The sequence below is a fragment of the Euleptes europaea genome, chromosome 1 (assembly GCF_029931775.1).
Source record: "Euleptes europaea isolate rEulEur1 chromosome 1, rEulEur1.hap1, whole genome shotgun sequence".
Taxonomy (NCBI): domain Eukaryota; kingdom Metazoa; phylum Chordata; class Lepidosauria; order Squamata; family Sphaerodactylidae; genus Euleptes; species Euleptes europaea.
In genome coordinates, this window is record NC_079312.1 from 170593170 (window position 1) to 170615102 (window position 21933).

Here is a 21933-nt window from a genome sequence, read left to right on the forward strand (position 1 = left end):
GGACCTGGCAACCTTATTGGGACGGTGTTTAAGCCTCCTCTCCCCATGTGCCATGGGCTCATTCTGATTTAGGTCCCTGTGCACTCGGGAATCAAATTTTGCTCAGGGTCTTCTCGTGCACAGCTGCTTGATGGAGAACAATGTATTCTTCTAGTTAACACCCTCACTGTCCTGTGCCAAAAGGATGGATTTCGATTGTGGTGTCAGCATTATACTCCTTGGCCACTTATTCATGGGAGGTTTTGACTTGGATTTGCTGCTCTCTAGATGCACATTTCCCCCATCTGAATTCTCAAAACTCTGTACGGGGGCTTATTTTGGAGTTTTGAGAATTCGGATGGGAAAAAATGTGCATCTAAAGAGTGGCAAATCCAAGGTAAAACCTCCCAGGCATAAATGGTGATAGTCAAGTTCTAATTCCCTGAGCCTTTGAGCTAGGATGTGAACAATGGCGATTTGTGATACAAGAACACACTTCAAAGGCACATAACTCTAGATTGCCCAGGAGAGGCTGCTGAGGCAAAAGCTCTTTTTGGGCGAGGGGAGGGAGGCCAGAGAAACCAAGTACCTGGGGTGACATTGGATCCACGTGGGCATAAAAATGAGTTCTAATTCTTTCCTTCCCAGATGGCCTGTGAATACCTTTCCCTGGAGTTACTTGAGCGCTGGATTGCGAGTAAGTTGTCTTTTTTGTCCATGCCGGTTTACGTTTGGGCTAGAGAGGATCCCAGCCAGATCTTAAGCTTGGCATCTTAGCTCAGCTGGCAAGACGGTAGTAGTTCTCCCATCTGAAGGTCTCTTGCCTTGAAAACCCCACCAGGGGTCAACATGTCAGATGTGACTTGATGGCAAAAAAAAGAAGTAGAATTGGTTTTTATATGCCGACTGTCTCTACCACTTAAGGAAGAATCAAACCGGCTTACAATTGCCTTCACTTCTCGGTTCTGGGTGGAAGGGCATCTTGTCAATTGCGGGTATTACCATCACGTGCCCAGGGAGGCAGGACTAAAAATCTTTTCTTCAGCTTCCTGTCACCCTGGGCGGGAAACCCAGTTTCCGTCCTGCCTTGTTAAGGGTGGCAGCTTCGTCTCAGAACTCCGTCTTTGTTAGGAATAACTTCCCTGTGTGTCACTATCTGTTCTATCTTCTACCCCCTGTCTGTTAAATTCTATCTCCCCTTGTTCTCGCCGGTGGTTTTTTCAGCCGCGGATGTTCCTCTTTATTTCCAGCAACTCTCCCCTTGCCTTTCCGTTCCCACTTCACCCCGCTGGGCAAGATGGCGGACGGCAGGAGAGACTCCGGCTCGGACCTTTTGTCCGAGGAGGATCACGATGCGGCCCTTGTCGCTTCGACAGGGCGTCGTCGCAAGGAGCACAGTGGTGGCCGGACCGGCGGTTCTGCGGCGCACGGCACGGAGGGGCCGTCCGCTTCAAAGAAGGCGCGCTCTGAGGAGCCGCCTGAAAATGACGCGAAGCAGGCTCCCGACGCAGTCCTGGCCTCACGGAGTCCGCCCAAAGAGGGCACTTCGGCTTCATCAGATTTTCAACAGGGGGGGGGTAACGTATTGCTTTCTGAGCCTGATGCTCCGGTTACTAGGAGGGAAATGCTCAATCTATTTAATGGGTTGCTAGACAAACAGGCCCAAATTCTGAATGCCTTCAGAGAATCCTTTGCTCCCATTACCCAGGGCAATGACTCAAGTCACTCCCTTTCCAACCCTCCACAACAGGGGCAAGGGGGACAAGATGTGCGCTCAGGATCACACTGGCGCACCAAGGCGGCGTTAAAAGCCCAACCTTCCACCCAACCTCTCCAGGCTATAGAAGAGGTCTCCTCAGTAGTATCTGACACTGACAGCAGAGAAGAAGGGGGAGTTTGACTCCGACGAGGACACGCCAGTCCTTTTGGAGGAACAACATCCTCGCCTCTTCTTAGCTGAGGATTTTCAAGGCCTACTAAACAAGGCCTTAATTGCTCTTGACCTCCGTGAGGACCCAGACCCCTTGACAGATTCTAAACCCAAAGCCAGAAAGAAGGGGGCAAAGGAGTTTTTCCCAAGCACCAAGCCACGTATCTGGGAAATCCTATTCCCAGAGTTCTTTGAGACCCAAGCTCAAACCGAACTAGACAAGCCCCTGGCTAATAGGCAGTTCCCTGCCAGCACCAAAAAGCTCTACACCATGGTCCCACAGGCCATGTCTCTTTTCCAACTGCCCCTCTTTGACGCTCCAGTGGCAGCAGTTCATTCCTCGGATCTACCAGCCGAGGATGGCATGGGGACAATCAGGGACCCATTAGACAGGAAGGCTGAGATCTTATCCAAAAAGGTCCATGAGGCTTCGACCCTGGCCATACAAGCCTCCGCAATGACTTCTGTCATGGCTAGAGCCTCCATAGTGTGGCTCAGAAAAATCATTCAATTATATACGGGGGACAACCGCAAACTTTCAGAGGGGCTTAATAGACTCCTCAAGGCCTCTGCATTTATGGCTGACGCCTCTCTGGATGCAATGTCTTTCGCAGCTAGAACTACCTCATCCAGTATTGCCATAAGATGGGCACTCTGGATTCGCCCCTGGCAGAATGAAATCAAAAACAAGACCCTGACAATGTCTTACCCCTACACAGGGGGAAAACCTTTTGGGGAACGACTGGAAAAGATTCTAGTCGAGAACAAAGATAAAAAGAAGATGCTCCCCAGATCTTACAAAAAGGAGGGTAGATCTTCCTCTTTTTTTCCCAACTTTAGATCCGCACACACTCTTGTGCCCTTCAGGCCAGATCACAGGAGGGGAGCCTGAAGTAACAACAGCAGGGGCTCCTTTCGTAGTAACAGATTTTTTCGTGCCCCACAGGGACACCAACAGTTTGCAAACAGCAGAGGGGATAAGTTCTCCAAACCCCCAGAACAGTGACGCCGGGACTCTGGAGATAGGGGGCAGGCTCATGCAGTTCCACTCAGTGTGGGACAAAGTATACACGGATGCCTGGGTGTCCCAAGTAATTCGCTCTGGCTATCTCATAGAATTCACCAGCATTCCCAGGGACAAATTCGTAAATTCCCCAAGATCATTACGGAAGGGAAAACACCAGAGGACACTAGAGGCCATTTCACACCTTCTCTAAATTCAAGCCGTAGAACCAGTCCCTCAATCCAAAAAGTGGAGTGGGGTTTATTGAATTTTCTTTACAGTCCCCAAGAAAAATGGGGACTGGAGAGCTATCTTAGACCTGAAGCACTTGAACAGGAGAGTCCGATACAGGAAATTCTGCATGGAATCTCTCTGTTCCATTCTAGAAGCCCTACAATTAGACCAATTTCTAACTTCCCTGGACCTGAAGGAGGCCTACCTCCACATCCCTATACACCAATCACACCAACGGTTCCTCAGGTTCTGCTACAACAAGACACTATCAATTCAGGGCACTCCTCTTCGCACTGGGCTCTGCCCCCCGCGTCTTCACCAAGGTTTTGGTGACGGTGGTGGCATTGCTTCGTCAGGAGGGGATAACCATATTCCCCTATCTGGACGACATACTAATATGCTCAAGATCCAGAGAGGAAGCTCTAGTTCACACCTCCAGGGTGATTCACATCCTCACCACTCACGGCTTTCTCGTGAACAAGGAGAAGAGCCACTTGATTCCTTCAAAAAGACTGGAACATCTAGGAGTGATCCTGGACACACACAGGAATCTGGTGATCCTGCCTCAGGACAAAATCACCAAGATCCAAGCCATGGTACACTCCACCATCAGCTCCAATCGGGGCAGAATCATGACACTAGCAGGATTACTGGGGAAAATGATAGCCTGTCTCAGTTCAGTTCCATGGGCCAGTTTACATTCGAGGCCACTTCAAAGGCTATTGCAACCATATCAAGACCTGATCACACAGAGCAGGGACAAGACAATTCCCCTTCCTATAACATTCCGTCGCTCACTTCTCTGGTAGTGCAAGAGCAGCAACCTCAACCAGGGTCTGCACTTTGTAGTAGAAGATCAGGTGCAGGTGTATACAGATGCCAGCCTAGAGGGGTGGGGAGGCACCTGTCAGAATCTTACAGCCCAGGGGCTCTGGTCCCCACGGGAAAAGAGACCACATAAATCTGTTGGAATTAAGAGCCATCAGATTAGCCCTACAACACTTCAAGCACCTTCTCCAACACAAACACACCTTGGTCAGAACAGACAACATATCGGCCAAAGCCTACCTCAACAAGCAGGGGGGGTCGAGGTCTTCCAGACTCCATCAGGCAGCAGAGTTCATTTTAAACTGGGCCGAATCAAACCTGCTATCTCTCTCCGCAGAGCACGTCAGAGGGATCCTCAACCTTCAAGCGGACTGGTTGAGTCGGCAGGTACTGGACGAGGGCAAGTGGTCCCTCAACAGGTCTGTCTTCAGTCAGATCACGGAGAGGTTCGGCAAGCCCACGGTGGATCTTTTTGCTTCGGCGGACAACCACCTTCTACCCTGGTTCCTCACACGCTATTTCCACCCGGGGGCGGAGGGCATGGACGCCCTCACGTCTCCTTGGCCGAAGGAACTCCTATTCGCGTTCCCTCCTATCCCCATCCTTCCGAAGGGTTACGGAAGATCAGGAAGGAGGGAGCGAATGTCATCCTCATTGCTCCTCTGTGGCCGAGGAGACCTTGGTTCCCCGGTCTAAGGGAACTATCGGTTCAGATACCTTGGGAACTTCCAGCAATCCCAGACTTACTCCATCAGGGCCCCCTGTTTCACCCAGATCCTCAATGGCTGTGCTTAACCGCGTGGAAATTGAGAGGAGGTCCCTTCTAGAAGAGGGCTACACCCCAGCAGTGGTAGACACCATGATAGAGGCCAGGAAGCCTTTTACTAGAAGGATTTATAACACCTCATGGAGGGCCTTTGTACTGTGGTGTAGGCGCAAGAACATAGACCTTCTGTCTCCAGGGCTACCCATGGTCCTGGAGTTTCTTCACGAAGGTGTGGAACTAGGGCTTAAAGCCTCCACCCTACGCAGACAGGTGGCAGCCATGTCCACCGTGTTGGTCTCCTACGATGGCCTGCCATTATCCAAACACCCACACATTATAACCTTCCTGAAGGGAGTGGTTCAAACCAAGCCACCAGTAGTCCACCGTTTCCCTACCTGGCGCCTCAATGTGGTCCTCAAGGCCTTGACACGCCCTCCATTCGAACCAATTAGGGAAATTCCATTAAAGATGCTGAGGATGAAGACCATCTTCCTCACAGTGGTGACCTCTGCCCGCCGAGTCTCTGAGCTGAGGGCACTTTCCGCAAGGGAGGGCCTCTGTATCTTCCACAGAGACAAGGTGGTGCTTAGACCGGACCCCACTTTCATTCCCAAAGTTAATTCCGTTTTTCACCGAGCGCAAGAAATCCACTTACCTTCTTTCTGCCCCAATCCAGTCCATCCCAAAGAAAAAGAGTGGCACAATCTAGATTTGAGAAGGTTGTTAAGAGTGTACCTAAAATGCACTGCTCCCATTAGAAATTCAGATGCGGTTTTCATTTTCTTGACCAATCCATCTAAGGGTGGGAAAATGTCTAGTTCTACTATAAGCTCTTCGGTTAGACTTTGCATTACTGAGGCTTACAAGGCCAGCAAGATCTCACCACCTGCCGGCATCACTGCACACTCGGTGCGCAGAGCAGCTACATCTGCGGCCTTCAATAGGCAAGCCTCACTGGACGAGATATGTAGGGCAGCCACTTGGTCTACGGCCTCTACATTTATCAAACATTATAAAATTGACTCCATGGCCTTTGCTGACGCAGAAGGGTTCTGCAGCAGGTCTTGGATCAGTCCTAATTCGCACCCAGTATGCCAGCTCTTGGATATCCCGCGATTGACAAGATGCCCTTCCACCCAGAACCGAGAATGGAGCCTTGTTTACTCACCGTGACAGGTCCTTCTGTTCTGAGTTGAAGGGCATCTTGCCCACCCATTTAAATCCAAGACACGATCTATTCCAGGTGATAGGTGACTAAAGGCTGGGAGCTTTCCAAAGGGTAGTTTTCCAAGACATGCAGTTGCAACCTGGGGTGCTCCCTATGTCCGCCATCTCCTAGGAGTTCTATCCCTTGTTTTGTTACATGTGCCGTTGTGCATGGAGTTCGCAGTTCTGTTTTTTATAAGCACATTGTTATTGTTGGATGCTTGTGTGCACTTACCTGTCTCATTTAGCTTGGTTTTCCGCCCAGGGAGACAGGAAGTTGAAGAAAAATTTTTTAGTCCTGCCTCCCTGGGCACGTGATGGTAATACCCGCGATTGACAAGATGCCCTTCAACCCAGAACAGAAGGAGCTGTCATGGTGAGTAAACAAGGCTCCATTCCCCTCCCCACAATACCTGTGAGGTAGGTGGGGCTGAGAGAGTTCGGAGAGAACTGTGACTAGCCCAAGGTCACCCAACTGGCTTCACGTGGAGGAGTGGGGAATCAAATCCAGTTCACCAGATTAGTGTCCGCCGCTCATGTGGAGGAGTGGGGAATCAAACCCGCTTCTCCAGATTAGAGTCTACCGCTCCAAACCACCACTCTTAACCACTATGCCACGCTGGCTCTTAACCACTACTCCAGTCGAAGATCTGGCAGCTCTGCTTAGAGCTGACGTGAGACACAGGTTCCCCGAAAGCTTCTTGAGTCTCTTGTTTTCCTCCTCTGACTGTTGACTGTCTTCCACTCCCACAGTCGGGTTCTTGCTGTGCCACAGCTGCCTGGGCTCCACGCAGAGCTGCCTGGATCTGTGGCGGGCGGCTCTCCGGGGCTCGCTCTACATCACTCTTGTGCGGGATGAGGTGCTTCCAATTCACAAGGTCACTGAGGAGGCCTTCAGCAGCATCAAAGGGTAAGGCACCGAGGGGAGAGCCATTCCTACACCGGAACCCCCACTTGGATTATGTACCTTTCCTGCCCCCCACCCCAGCAGGAAGGAGCACTGCTAAAGCAGCCAGTTTACAAGAGTCCCCACCTTTTTGAATAATTTTGCAGAAGAGACAAGTAATGAAAATCTCTCTTCCGCTAAAGAAATGTTATGTTATCCTTCTTTGCACCTGGTCACCCGTAAGGACGTAAGAAAGGCCATGCTGGATCAGACCAAGGTCCATTAAGCCCAGCAGTCTGTTCACACAGTGGCCAACCAGGTGCTTCCAGGAAGCCCACAAACAAGACGACTGCTGCAGCATTGTCCTGCCTGTGTTCCACAACACCTAATATAATAGGCATGCTCCTCTGATCCTGGAGAGAACAGGGATGCATCATTACTAGTATCCATCTGGACTAGTAGCCATGGATGTGTATGTGTGTAAAGTGCTGTAAAGTCGCAGCCGACTTATGGCGACCCCTTTTGGGGTTTTCATGGCAAGAGACTAACAGAGGTGGTTTGCCAGTGCCTTTCTCTGCACAGCAACCCTGGTATTCCTTGGTGGTCTCATATCCAAATACTAACCAGGGCTGACCCTGCTTAGCTTCTGAGATCTGACGAGATCAGGCTAGCCTGGGCCATCCAGGTCAGGGCTAGCCCTATCATAAGAACATAAGAGAAGCCATGCTGGACCAGACCAAGGCCTATCAAGTCCTGCAGGCTGTTCACACAATGGCCAACCTTTGCTTTCTGATGGTTCAGTGGACACAAAATTATTAAAAATGTTGTTTCAAATTACATTCAGGCTATGTGTATAAAGTGTATATAAAACGTAAATGAATTTGGGTCCCATCCCCAAGATATCCCCAAGATATTTTTGTATTTGCAAAAATTCCAAAATATTCCAGCATACGGAAAGATCCGAAATACAGACCACTTCTGATTCCCAAGCAGTCCGGATAAGGGATGCTCAGCCTGTATTCTGGTTCTCTTTCTCTGCAGCTATGGGAAACGTATAGCTGATATCAAAGAATGCAAGGAATATGCTCTGGCGCACAGGTATGAACATCCATCCCCTCCCATCTGTGGCCCTGTCTGCACTTCACCTCTTATTGCTCGGCTTTGTCCGGACCTGAAATTGACCTACGAAGGAAACAGGCCTTCTCAGCTTATCTCTCACCATCCCCCCTCCCCATCCCTGGTATATATCTTTTCCTTCCCGGCCTTTGCTCCTGCTTCTTCAGTGCCGTCCTAAGCAGAGTTATACTCTTGTAAGTCCATTGAACTCAGTGGGCCTAAGTGATGGTATCGCTTTACTCTGCTCTGGTTAGACTTCACCTAGAATCCTGTGTTCAGTTTTGGGCACCACAATTTAAGAAAGATGTAGACAAGCTGGAACGTGTCCGGAGGAGGGCAGCGAAGACGGTGAGGGGTCTGGAGACCAAGTTCTATGAGGAAAGGATGAAGGAGCTGGGTATGTTTAGCCTGAAGAGGAGAAGACTGAGAGAGGATATGATAACCATCTTCAAGTACTTGAAGGGCTGTCATATAGAGGAGGGTGCCAGGTTGTTTTCTGTTGCCCCAAAGGATTGGATCAGAACCAACGGGTTGAAATTAAACCAAAAGATTTTCCGTCTAGATATTAGGAAGCATTTTCTAACAGAGCAGTTCCTCAGTAGAAAAGGCTTCCTCGGGAGGTGGTAAGCTCTCCTTCCCTGGAGGTTTTTGAGAAGAGGCTAGATGGCCATTCTGATTCTGATTCTATGACCTTAAGCAGATGATGAGAAGGAGGGCACCTTGGGCATCTTCTGTGCATGGAGTAGGGGTCACTGGGGGTGTTGGGGGGGACGTAGTTGTGAATTTCCTGCATTGTGCAGGGGGTTGGACTAGACCACCCTGGTGGTCCCTTCCAACTCTACGATTCTATAATTAGCAGGGTGCCACTTTGTGAAGAATGGTGCTGCTTTGTTGCCCAGCTCTTCCACACTTCCACTGCCGGTTGTCGTGGTCCCCCAGCACACGCACACCGAACAGTTTCAACTCTCACAGGGGCAAGTCCAAGGGTCCAGTCCAAAGTCCAGACGGAGCAGACCGTTCTCAGCAAGGTCAGGAGTGGACAGACGTGTTGCTTCCACGCAGCTCCGCCCTTCCCAACTGCTTTTAAACAGCACACCACTCAGGCAGCCTGTAATATCATGCACCTGCCAGCCACCTTAGACCTGCTCCTGCAAGCACTCATCCCCGCTGTCAGTGCTGGGTCGGTACCGAGCTGCCAATCGAGCACTCTGCCTCCAGCCCCGTAAGGCCCTATGTCTTCGCCTCCTCCTCCGTCCCTGAGGCTCTGGTGACCAGGTGGGGGTGCTAGGCCAGGTCGTCTCGAGTTACTGCCGGCTACTGGTCTCGAGAGCAGGCTGTTAGTAGTTCAGGAATGCAGGAATCGGGGGGGGGGGGTGTCTGCCGGGAGCTGGCAACCAAGATAAAGTCGGCGTGCAGAGGCAAAGTCAAAAGTCCGGTCCGCAGGGTCAGAAGTCCGTTTATCAATGTCTAGTAGCGTCAGCAACAAAAGTCAGAAATCCTTTTGCAACAATTGCTTTTGCAACGTCCGTCTGTTCCAAGCATGGTTTTAAGCTGTTTCTCTTTGCCTTAGTTCTCATCCTCAGACAAGTCTTGGAGCCGTCTTCTTAGTGCCTGTAGGCGTGCACTTCTCCTTTTACTTTGCAACTCCATTCTCCCTTTTTGCCTGTGCTGTTGAGTGGCTTCAGGTGAGCTGGGTGGGTCCTGCTTCTGTGGAGTTACAGCTGCATCTGGTTGTGCCGAAGGAGGTGATTCTGTGTTTACTTCCAAATCTTCAGCAGGGCTGGTGTTTGCTCCTACCTGTTGTCCTTCACCCTGCCCTGCATTCTCAGTGCACAGGGTCTCCCGGGCGCCTGCTGCGGCAGCTCCTTGGGGGCCCTGTAGCCTGCGCGGCACCTCCTGCCCCGGTTGCAGTGGTTCCCAGAGGCCCTGGAGTTGGCCTCTTGACAAGCGGCAGTTCCCAAGGGCCCTGGGGTCCACACGGCATCTCCTGATGCAGCTGCCACAGCTTCAAAAGCTCATCTGCTGGTGACAGAAATCACCTTGCCTGAGACCCTGGAGAGCCGCTGCCGGTCTGAGTAGACAATGCTGACTTTGATAGACCAAGGGTATGAGATTCAGTAGAAGGCAGTTTCATGTGTTCATACAGGCCATCTAGTCGAACCCCCCTACTTAATGCAGAATCAGCGTAGAGCATCCCTGACAAGTGTTTGTCCAGCCTCTGCTTTAAGAGTGCCAGCGAGGGGGAGCTCACTACCTCCCTAGGGAGCTGATTCCATTGTTGAACAACTCTTACTGTAAAAAATTTTTCCCTAATATCCAGCCGGTACCTTTCCTCCTGCAGTTTAAACCCATTATTGTGAGTCCTATCCTCTGCTGCCAACAGGAACAGCTCCCTGCCCTTTTCTAAGTGACAGCCCCTCAAATACTTCAAGGGAGCATTCCTGTCTCCCCTCAACCTCCTCTCCTCCAGACTAAACATTCCCTACTCCCTCAGCCTTTCCTCCTAGGGCTTGGTCTCCATCCAGCCCTAGAGTGGGGATTTGAACCTGGGTCTCCCAGATCTCAGTCTTAACTACCACTGTACCACACAAACTCTCTTTCTTTGCATGGATGAGATCTGCAGAACATATCCTATGGGTAGGGCTGCCATCTCCAGGTTGGAAAATACCTGTGGGAGGTTTTTGGGGTGGAGCCTGAGGAGGGCGGAGTTTGGGGAGGGAATTCCATGCCATAGAGTCCAATTGCCAAAGCGGCCATTTTAACCAAATGAACTGATCCCTATTGGCTGGAGATCAGTTGTAATAGCAGGAGATCTCCAGCAAGTACCTGGAGGTTGGCAACCCTACCTATGGTACATGTTTATGGCATAGCAGAAGGGATACGAGTTGACCGGCATCTCCAACCTTCAAGCTGATGTCTTCACAGCGGGCAGCTGCATCGGGGCCGGCGTAACTTCTTGAGAAATGCCATGTGGGAGATGGAGGCCATCCTGGCCAACGAACCGGGACTGTTGGGGCCGAAGGCAAGTAGAGATGGGCAAGAGGCAAATGCTATGTCTGGGCAACGAGACCATCTGCAGAAACACTAGGGCACATAACGCACATCAGTTGTGGGGATACACAAATATATGCGTGCAGGTGAGTGCACCTGCGTGTGTGTTAAGTGCCTTCAAGTCGCTCCTGACTAATGGCGATCCTGTCAATCACTGTCCTCCAAAACGTCCTATCTTTAACAGCCTTGCTCAGATCTTGCAAGTTGAGGGGCTTCCTTTATAGAGTCAATCCATCTCTTTTTGGGTCTTCCTCTTTTCCTGCTGCCCTCAACTTTTCCTAGCAGAGCCAGGGTGGTGCAGTGGTTAAGAGTGGTGGTTTGGAGCAGTGGACTCTGATCTGAAGAACCAGGTTTGACTCCCCACTCCTCCACATGAGTGGCGGAGGCTCATCTGGTGAACTGGATGTGTTTCCCCTGGTGAACTGGATGTGTTCCTACACACGAAGCCAGCTGGGTGACCTTGGGCTACTCACAGCTCTCTCAGTCCCACCTACCTCCCAGGGTGTCTGTTGTGGGGAGGGGAAGGCAAGGTGATTGTAAGCTGGTTTGATTCTCCCTTACGTGGTAGAGAAAGTTGGCATATAAAAACTAACTCCTCCTCCTCCTCCTCCTCCTCCTTCTGTCTTTTCTAGTGACTTTTGTGTACTCATAATGTGACCAAAGTACGACAGCCTCAGTTTAGTCATTTTTGCTTCCAGGGTCAGTTCAGGCTTGATTTGATGTATAACCCACTGAATTTTATTTTTGGCCGTCCACGGTATGAGTGCCCCTACATCTGTGCAAGTGTGTGTGTGGGAGCATGAATGCGAGCATGGGGGTGGGGGTTGCCGACCTATATGTCTGACTTGCTCCATATGTATGTGGTTGCCATCAGCTGTATTGTTCGACACTGTATGCACGATGCTCAGCAGAACAGGGAATCTAAAAATAGCCGCAGGTATTGTTTCACCTTTTAAAACAAATGAGCAAGCACATTTTCGCCTCTCCTGGCTGCAGACATAAGTGTGTATGGTTAGCGTCAGGGCATTTTGATAATTGAAACGAAGGGCCCAGCTGTGTGTCCTGTTGACATACCTGTATGTTTCAACCCACACCTGCCCCAATCACATATAACGCAGTGTTGTTGGGGAGATGTGAAAAGCATACCTGCTTTACGAGTGATTGGGACCGACCTCTATAAAAATTATAAAAATGCCCTTAGAGAAACAAGGCACATTTATTTATTTATTTTATTTAACTTATACCCCCCTCTCTCTTTCCCAGCCAAGGCCGGGCTCAGAGCAGCAAACAGTCGTTAAAACAACCCAAAACATAAAATTCAGCAGCACTGTACACTAAAATCAATAAAAATCATAGCAATTTATTTTATTTTATTACGTTTCTACCCCGCCCTTCCCAACCAGAGGCCGGGCTCAGGGTGGTTCACAAACCCAGAATTAATAAAAATATAAAAACATTATAACTACAGTTAAAACCGCCTGGTACACTCTAAAAAATTGAGGACAAAAAATGTCCAGTGGCGTTAAAATCAGAAATCCAAATATCTGGCTGCAACCGGGCGAGCAGGTGGATAAGCCGTTTGAACCAAATTATACTAATTGGTGCACATTAATAGGAGGAGCCGTGGCTCAGTGGCAGAGCATCTGCTTGGCACGCAGAAAGTCCCAGGTTCAATCCCCAGCATCTCCAGTTCAAGGGACTAGGCAGGTAGGCCTGCCTGAGACCCTGGAGAGCCGCTGCTGGTCTGTGTAGACAATACTGACCTTGATGGACAAGGGTGTGGTTCAGTATAAGGCAGCTTCATGTGACACTGCAACCAGGAAAGCTCTCAACCTGCATGCCTGGGTCTGGAGAGACTGCTTCTATATCTCCAGCTCATCCTCTCAAGCTGCTTCCCCCCCCCCATGGGATTCCGTTCCGGTATTGGAACCCAACCAAGGGGAAAATCTCTGCTGTTGGTATGTGTGGTTTGTTCTGAAGAGCCAATTTTAACTCGATATGTGCTCCTCGTGGACGTTGTTAATCCATTCCAGAAACTGAAGCAGATTGATTTTTATGTTGAATTCATGTTATAAGCAGTGTAGGTTTATTTTCAGTTGGAAGTGTGGGAAATGCAAAAACAAACAACCCAAGCAAAAGAAGACCCTTCTTGAAGAAGAAGAAGAATAGTTGGTTTTTTATATGCCAACTTTCCCACTTAAGAAAGAATCAAACCGGCTTACGATCACCTTCCCTTCCCCTCCCCACAACAAGACACCCTGTGAGGTAGGTGGGGCTGAGAGAGCTCTAACAGAGCTGTGAGGTCAACCAGCAGGTTTCATGTGGAGGAATGGGGAATCACATCCGGTTCACCAGATTAGCCTCCGCCGCTCACGAGGAGGAGTGGGGAATCGAACCCGGTTCTCCAGATCAGACTCCACCGCTCCAAACCACCGCTCTTAACCACTACACCACGCTGTAAGCATCATTTGTAAAAGTGTCCTGACCAGCTGTGTCGGTCTGCTGATGTTATACTCAATTCGGCATGACTCATGGCATTCCCCTTTAAACCAGAGGGGGGGAAATAAACCTTCTGTTCCCCAAACACCTTCCGTTGGGGTCCTGTTCCTCATCTGATCCCGAACACTGTTACCTCCCCCCCCAGTCTGTAAACCATAACTCATCATACGATGTCTGGATTATACTGTAAGGCCATTAATGCAGGGGAGGTTTTGCCTTGGATTTGCCACTCTCTAGATGCACATTTCCCCCATCTGAATTCTCAAAACTGAAAAATAAGCACCCATGCGGAATTTTGAGAATTTGGATCTAGAAAGCGGCAAATCCAAGGCAAAACCTCCCACGCATAAATGGCCTAAGTGTGTCAAGGTAAAAGTGGATATTGCTGTGTGCCCCAGGCCACCGTTCGACTAGAAAAGTTTGACTATCCTGAACGAGGAAAAAGTTTGAAGTTTGGAGCACAAACCGTTAGTTGGATAACAGATCTCCCAGGCGACTCGACTGAGCTGCTTGCAGGCTTGGGAAGGATCTTGACCTAACGTGCCTTCTCTTTCCACCTCGCTAGGTCGTTTACGTCTTCATGGCGTTGTCGTTCTGCCGGGACGAAGTAGCCTGGCTTTGCCGCCACAGTGAGCACGTCAGCAAGGGCAAGAACCCAGAAGACTTTTCCGACAGGTAATGATGATGCCAGGGAAGTAGAGCATCTGCTTGTCATGCAGAAGGTCCCAGGTTCAATCCCCAGCATCTCCAGTTAAAGGGTCGAGGCAAGTAGGTGATGTGAAAGACCTCTACCTGAGACCCTGGAGAGCCTCTGCCGGTCTGAATCAACAGTACTGACTTCGATGGACCAAGGGTCTGATTCAGTAGAAGGCAGCTTCAGGTGTTCATTTACTGCTTTTCCTTGACATTAAGAATCTCTCTGTGAGCTCTTCACTGAGCAGAAGATTAATTCTAGGATGGATCTGGGAAAGTGTTTTAGCCAGATGCAGGAAGGCCTGGCACTAGGGTTGTCAATCTCCAGGTGGAACCTGGAGATCTCCGGGAATTATAGCTGATCTCCAGATGACAGAGTCCAGTTCCCCTGGAGAAAATGGCTGCTTTGGAGGGTGGAGTCTGTGCCATTATACCCTGCAGAGTCCCCTCCCACTACCCTCCCCAAGCTCCGCCCCCAAATCTCCTAGGATTTCCCAACCTGGAGCTGGCAACCCTACTGTCATAGGTGTACTGAGAATAGGCAAATCGGTCTTGGAACTGCAAGCACATGTGTATGCCTAGCAGTCAGGTTCATCCTACCTATATCTCCCATAGCCACCTGGCCGAGCTTCTGTTCTTGATGGAGGAACTCCGTTGCCTGCTTCGACGCCACCAGAACCTCATTAAGCGCTACTACGTCCAGTATTTGTCCCGCTTTGATGCCTTGGTGCTCAGCGACATCATCCAGGTATGGAAAAAGAGACGGGCAGGTGGAGGCTTGTTACTTAGAAAAGAAATTTTAAAAAAGGTAAAGGTCCCCTGTGCAAGCACCGGGTCATTCCTGACCCATGGGGTGACGTCACATCCCGATGTTTCCTAGGCAGACTTTGTTTACAGGGTGGTTTTGCCAGTGCCTCCCCCAGTCATCTTCCCTTTACCCCCAGCAAGCCGGGTACTCATTTTACCGACCTCGGAAGGATGGAAGGCTGAGTCAACCTTGAGCCGGCTGTCTGAACCCAACTTCCGTCGGGATCGAACTCAGGTTGTGAGCAGAGCTTGGGCTGCAGTACTGCAGCTTACCACTGTGCGCCATGGGGCTCTTCTAGAAAAAAATAGAAAAGAAATAGACCTTTATTATTGTAGGAGAACTCCACCCTCAGTAGTAAAGGCAAAGAAAAGGCTTCCTTCTACTTATCTAAGCGAGGATGGAGACCTGGCAATCCTAGCGACCGGGCCAAGGTCACTCTGTGAGCAGCTGTCAATGGCCAAGCAACATCCAGGCAGAACTTTCTAGCAAGCCACTTGTAAGAGTTCAGGAGGATTCTGTACTTTTGGCCTCCACCTGCGAGACTCTGCAAAGGGAATACAGAAACCACAGAAGGTAGTGAAGTTTCAGACCTAGGGTGAGGAGCCAGCGAAGGCCGCTCTTGTATTAGTTTGGGCAGGTTTCCTTTGAAGCTAAGGTAAGACGGCTGTGAAGAATTTTGCTATTTAATTAACGCCTCGGGGTACTTCGTTTAATTATTTCACACATCCAGAGTTAGACTAGAAGGAAAGAGGCTCACCCCGCCCCCAGGGCTACTCTAGGCCCCTTCCTTGGATTTTAAGCTTTTTAACTTTAAAAAAAAACAGCCCTTTTACTCAGTAGACATATAAGAAAATAATTCATGAATTATTATGTCCTGTAATTCAGTCCAAGTAAAACTGCTCCTGCCTTTTCAAATTTTGGCCTTAACATAGAGTTGCCAGGCGCCTCTTCGCTACCAGCAGAAGGTTTTTGGGGCAGAGCCTGAGGAGGGTGGGGTTTGGGGAGGGGAGGGACTTCAATGCCATAGAGTCCAATTGCCAAAGCAGCCATTTTCTCCAGGTGAATTGATTTCTACTCTATCGGCTGGAGATCAGTTGTAATAGCAGGAGATTTCCAGCTACTACCTGTGTTTATGGGTCGGTTCTCTTCCCGCATGCATCTGTGACAACGTAGTGTTAAAACCAAAAGTGCCGCTCGTTCAAGTAATCACATTATCTGAAATACTTTAGTGATGCTGTCTATATGGCCCCGAACAAGGTCACACTGAGATAAAAAATTAAAGGAAAAGAAAAAGAACTATCTAGATCAGGGCTTCTTAAACATTTTTCCACTCGTGACCCCTTTTCGCCCAAGAAATTTTTACCCAACCCCAGGTATATAGGTATATAAAATAGGCATACAAAATCAAACATTTACTGATAATAAATCATAAAGAAATTTATTTAAAAAAATTCTTGAGTATACATATAATTTTACCATTTATTAAAGACAAAAGCAAATTTTTCATGCCCCCCGACATTCAGTTACGTCGCGACCCACAGTTTAAGAAGCTTTGATCTAGATAAACCATAAGAAATTTCGTATTTTTTATCTTGATTGACTTTGGGGGGAAACTTGGCGACTGCCAATATAGTGTTAAAATCCACTCCTGCTAAGAACCCTCAAATTATCCAATTCACAGACAGATTCCCAGATAAAAGGCTTTATCCATCTGTCTCTAGCCTCATTGAGCAGGTCGCAGCTAAAGAAGGAATGCTGAAGAGTGTGTATTTGGTCAGAACCACACTGACATACTCTCTTTCACAATATGGTGCCCTATTTAAACGACCCATTAACTCCCCTGATGGGATGGCATTCAATCTAGCCAACATAAATAATCGTCTGTATTTCGGGATTGTCAGAAAATCAAAATACATTGGGAGGGATTGTGGCAAGTTTAGACCTAGGTATAGAGGTGAACATACTCTATGTGCTCTTATTGTAGTACTTCTAAAATCCAGTTTTTGCAAGCAGCTCAGGATTGAAGAAAGAGCTGCCGATGACCGGCCATTATCCGAAATAAATGATCTCCCCCTCTGTGTGTGCCCACTTGTAGGACCTGACGGTGTGCCCTGAAGAAGAGTCAGTGATCATGTCATCCTTTGTCAGCTCACTCTCTTCCCTGTCTATCAAACAAGGTAATTTGGGGTTAAGGTGGGGGGGGAGAGCAAGCACCTGCAGAACACCTGTTTAATCCTCCTTAAGGGTCGTTCACATGGTGTACTAACAAAAGTCTGTGTTTGCTGCAGTTCAAATTTATTATGCAAGTTGGGCATAGATTGTTTTCATTTTCTGCTAAACCCTGACCTGCCCTGACCTGGATAGCCCCTGGATAGCCTGATCTCATCAGTTCTTGGAAGCTAAGCAAGGTTGGCTGTGGTTAGCACTTGTATGGGAGACCACCACGGAATTCCAAGGTTGCTACACTAGGGTTGCCAACCTCCAGGTAAACGCTGCCCTGGATAGCTCCAAGCTAGCTCCCCCCCCCCAAATCTTGTGGCTTGCAAAGCAAAAGCAGTTAAAACTCTTCAAAATTGCCTCCATGCCAGTGAAGGTTGCCTTTCGCGAGGAGAATCAGCATTTGCTCGCTGAAGGCGATCTCCAGCGAACGAGCTTCCTCTCCCCCTCCCCGATCAAGCCACACACACCCTATCCCCCCTCCCCACGATGACCACAACCTCTTCAAAATATTGTTCCAGTTGCACACAATTCAGTGGATACAAAGTAAATGGGAAGTTGAATGGCTGAAGAGCAAGAAACAGACCAGGGGAAGGAATAAATTAGCGTATGTTGTTAACTTTGCGATAGTTCGATGGTGCACGAGCTCAAAGCAAATTGGACGAACGCACTGGGGGTGGGGGAAAGGGCCTAATGGTGGATTGTTCGGAATGCTTCGGTTTCGGGCTTCCATTTTGAGTTCAAACATTTCCAATTGCATAGGGGCATTTCCTGCCTAATAGTAGGTTACATCAGCACTAAAGCGCATGCATAAATACGCACAGGAAAATTAGGGGGAAGTGGGGGGAGCGTCCAGTGCGATCATCCACGATGCCGCAGATGACGTGACGCTCCCCCACCAGAGAAGATCACTTTTGGGGAAAAGTGAAATCAGGATAAAACTCATTTAGGAAAACAGAAAACAGAACTTCAAAGGTGAGGTGTGCGGACAAAAATCGTGTTATGATAGACACTAAGGGTGATTACTCTTCGATTATATTATATTTACAATTGGCCTGAAGAGTTTTTCTTTTATTACATAACCAGGCGATTATCTGATTCTAAAATACCGTTGAAAAGCAGGGCAATGTAGTCTGCCAGACATGCTTGCGAATTTTTCATTCTTCAATTGTATGTTGGATGCCCTTACTTTTTCTCCTTTCCCTTATGTATCCCTCTTATTATAAAATAAACATTTTTTTTTTAAAAAAAATTGTGTAATACGATTCCAAGCCTCGCAGATTGACCATGTGGAAAATCTGGGGTAAGCAATGCATGCGGGAAAGGCCTAAATATAACCGTTCTAAAGCAAATTGGGTGCGAGGACTGTTTTCCCATTTCAGTTAACTCTAGCTTTTCCCTTTTGTGAAGTCCAGGTAGTACGTTCCAGCGCTTTGCTTCTGTTGATATTTTTCTTTCCTGCAGTTAATGAAAAGGCGAATTTTGAATTTTCTGGGCTGAGACTGGATTGGTTCAGGCTACAGGTAAGGCCACAGTTTAGTCCTAATGTCTCTTCCTCTCCCGTCCAAGTACTTGCCAGGATCGGGGCTGAGAGGGTGTGACTGGCCCAAGGTTACCCAGCAAGCTTCCATGGCGTGAGTGGGGATTCGAACCTGGGTTTCCCAGATCCTGGTCTGACACCTTAACCACTACACCATGCTGGCTAGGATCCTACTTACACTTAAATTGAGGCGGTTCACATGTTCACTTGAAAATCTTCAAGTTCTGAGTAATAGCGTGATTCAGTACTAAATATATGACCCTGTAATTCAGACCAACATTGCCCTATCCTGAGTATTCAGGGCAAAGGGTTAGTTTCTTCCTCCCAATAGAAAAGAGCAAGAGTCCAGTAGCACCTTAAAGACTAACAAAATTTCTGGTAGGGTTATGAGCTTTCGTGAGCCTCAGCTCACTTCTACAGATACAGCTAGCATGGCAATGTAAACGTCAAAAGCAAGTAAATGACATTAGCAGGCGTGATTGGATTAGGTGTGATATGCAGAGGGGTTGTAGGCATGGAGAAATTAGCATTGGTCATGAGACAGGAACCCCAGATCTCTTTTCAATCCAGGAGAATGCATTGTCTTGATCTTCATTATTAGTTGTAATTCAGCAGTCTCTCTTTCTAATCTCCCTTTGAAATCCCTTTGTAAGAGAACCGCTACTCTTAAATCAGCAACTGAATATCCTGGAAGGTTAAAATGTTCCCCCACTGGTTTCTGAATTTTGTGGTTTCTGATGTCAGACTTATGTCCATTCAGTGTTTGTTGCAGGGACTGGCCAGTTTGTCCAATGTAGAGGGTGGAAGGGCATTGCTGGCTCATGAAAGCTCATACCCTGCATGAAATTTTGTTAGGCTTTGAGGTGCTACTGGACTTTTGCTCTTTTTTCTTGCTAGTGACAGACTGACACGGCTACCCATCATGATCTTTCTTCCTTCCGATAGCATGAGGGTCTTTCTCCCCAAAGGTTTCCATTTCCCCCCCCTTCCAGGCATATACCAGTGTCAACAAGGCCCCCCTGCAATTGCGGGAGAATCCCGACGTAGCCAAGGTGATGAACCTCATAGTCTTTCACACCAAGATGCTGGACAGTGTGGAAGAGCTGTTAGTAGAGACATCTGACCTTTCCATTTTCTGGTATGTGCTTGGGGAAAGGGGAGGCAGCTCACAAAGCAGAGATGGTTTTGCGTGTGCAAAAAGTCTTTCAACTCGCAAACAAACAGGCAGCTCAGGAGGAGGGACAGGTGTGCCCAGTTGTTACCGGGTTGCTGATACGTCTGTTCCTTTGACAGCTTCTACATGCACCTCATGGAAAAACTCTTTGCATCCACTATGGAGGAACCATCCATGCTGCGTTACGCCATTGCGTTCCCGCTTCTTTGTGCCAACTTTGCCCATGCTGCCCATTCTTTGTGCCCCGAAGAGGTGCGTATGCCATGGGACCCTGAGGAGGAACGGATTCAGGACTGACTTGATGGGGGGGAACTCCATTGAGATGCTCTTCCTGGGGTACATCAATTTGGGTTTTCTGCCTGTCCTTGTAGTTTGGATTCTCTTTAATCAGCACTCACAACCCTGTAAAAATCCACTCACACACCCCCAGAGCAATCCCAATTTTTTTTTACCCAGAACGGCATAAATTATGAATGGCATACATTATGCAAAGAAACCAAATGTCCATAATTTTATCTTGAATGATTTATTCTGTGGGGTTTCATATACCCTTTTCACATAATTTAGTCTGCTTTTTTGCTAGTCACAAGAGGGTTGGGGAGAGAATTGCGCAGGGCATTAAAAACTCCCATCTCTCGACTGCTGGAAGATTTATTAGGCTGGTTTCTGAGATTTCAGTCGGCCACACCCTTTCAAGCCTGCTTCACAGCCCTGAATGCTAGCAAACTGCCCTTTTTAAAAAATAAAAAGAAAGATAAAAAATACTTCACCCAGTACCGCCTTCTGTGGCTTTGCAGACTTGTAGCATTTCAGTGTTGGTCAATGACCTCTAGTGTAGTTTGCAGGAGGGTTGGCTGCGTGGTATAGCCAGCCTCCGTGTCGCACCCCTGCTATTCCTTGGAGGTCTCCCATCCAAATACTTGCCAGGGTCAAGGCTGAGAGTCTGCAACTGGCCCAAGGTCGCCCAGCGAGTTTGCATGGCGTGAGTGAGGATTCGAACCTGGGGTACCAAGGTCCTAGTCTGACATCTTAACCACTACACCATGCTGGCTCTCTAGTGAGCTTCCTAGGGAGGCAGTAAACAGCATTTCTGGCTCTCCTTCTCCCCAGTGCCCTCACTTGCGGAGCTGTGCCTTAGGCCTGTGTAACAACTTCCTGGAAGAGATCGCCCGGCAGGCTTCTTCGTGCATCCTAGACACCTGTGCGGAACAGCGGAACCTGAGTGAGCAGGTGAGATGCCAGACCCTTTTTTGGGGATGCTGGGGAGTGGGCCTAGGAGGCAGACAGAGATCTTCAGGAAACAGAGAGAGAAAGGGGGAGGGTCTCTGCAGAGTTCAATACAGTTCGACCTACTTGAGATGGAACTATTTCCACTGCAGAAATTCTAGCATGTAAACAAGTAGGGGTGGAAATGGCGGGAACTGATCATTCTGCCAGCCCCTTTTCCTGCACTGGCAGTCGAGCTCAAGAACGTTGGCTGGCCGTCACTGAAATACAAGAGGGTTCATGAATAGTATTAATTTTGTCTAGCAGCCATGGATAGCCCTATCCTCCATGAACATGTCCACTCCCCTCTTCAAGCCTTCCAAGTTGGCAGCCATTGTTCCACAATTTAACTACGCATTGCGTGAAGACATACTTCCTTTTATCTGTTTTGAATCTCCCATCACCCAGCTACAGCAGGTGACCTAGAGTTGCCAACCTCCAGGTACTAGCTAGTCGTCCTGCTATTACAACTGATCTCCAGCCAATAGAGATCAGTTCCCCTGGAGAAAATGGCCACTTTGGCAATTGGACTCTATGGCATTGAGGGCCCTCCCCTCCCCAAACCCTCCCCTCCTCAGGCTCCGCCCCCAAAATCTCCAGGTATTTCCCAACCGGGAGCTGGCAACCCTAAAATGACCTTACATTATGGTATTATGAGAAAGGGAGAAAAAGCTTCTCCCTTTTAATCAAACCTGGTTCTCCAGATTAGAGTCCACCGCACATGTGGAGGAGCGGGG

General features: G+C 48.7%; 1 protein-coding gene across 1 annotated transcript in view; it reads left to right on the forward strand.

Annotated features, from left to right (window-relative positions):
- The window catches only part of NCKAP1L (NCK associated protein 1 like), a 91959-nt gene that overhangs the window by 19163 nt on the left and 50863 nt on the right, over window positions 1-21933 (forward strand). The window contains exons 8-18 of the mRNA XM_056858405.1: window positions 628-676; window positions 6700-6856; window positions 7874-7930; window positions 10874-10970; window positions 14064-14173; window positions 14807-14939; window positions 17095-17176; window positions 18681-18739; window positions 19749-19894; window positions 20050-20182; window positions 21041-21160. Of these exons, the coding sequence (XP_056714383.1) occupies window positions 628-676; window positions 6700-6856; window positions 7874-7930; window positions 10874-10970; window positions 14064-14173; window positions 14807-14939; window positions 17095-17176; window positions 18681-18739; window positions 19749-19894; window positions 20050-20182; window positions 21041-21160 (1143 nt within the window). The remainder of the gene's footprint in view (window positions 1-627; window positions 677-6699; window positions 6857-7873; window positions 7931-10873; window positions 10971-14063; window positions 14174-14806; window positions 14940-17094; window positions 17177-18680; window positions 18740-19748; window positions 19895-20049; window positions 20183-21040; window positions 21161-21933) is intronic.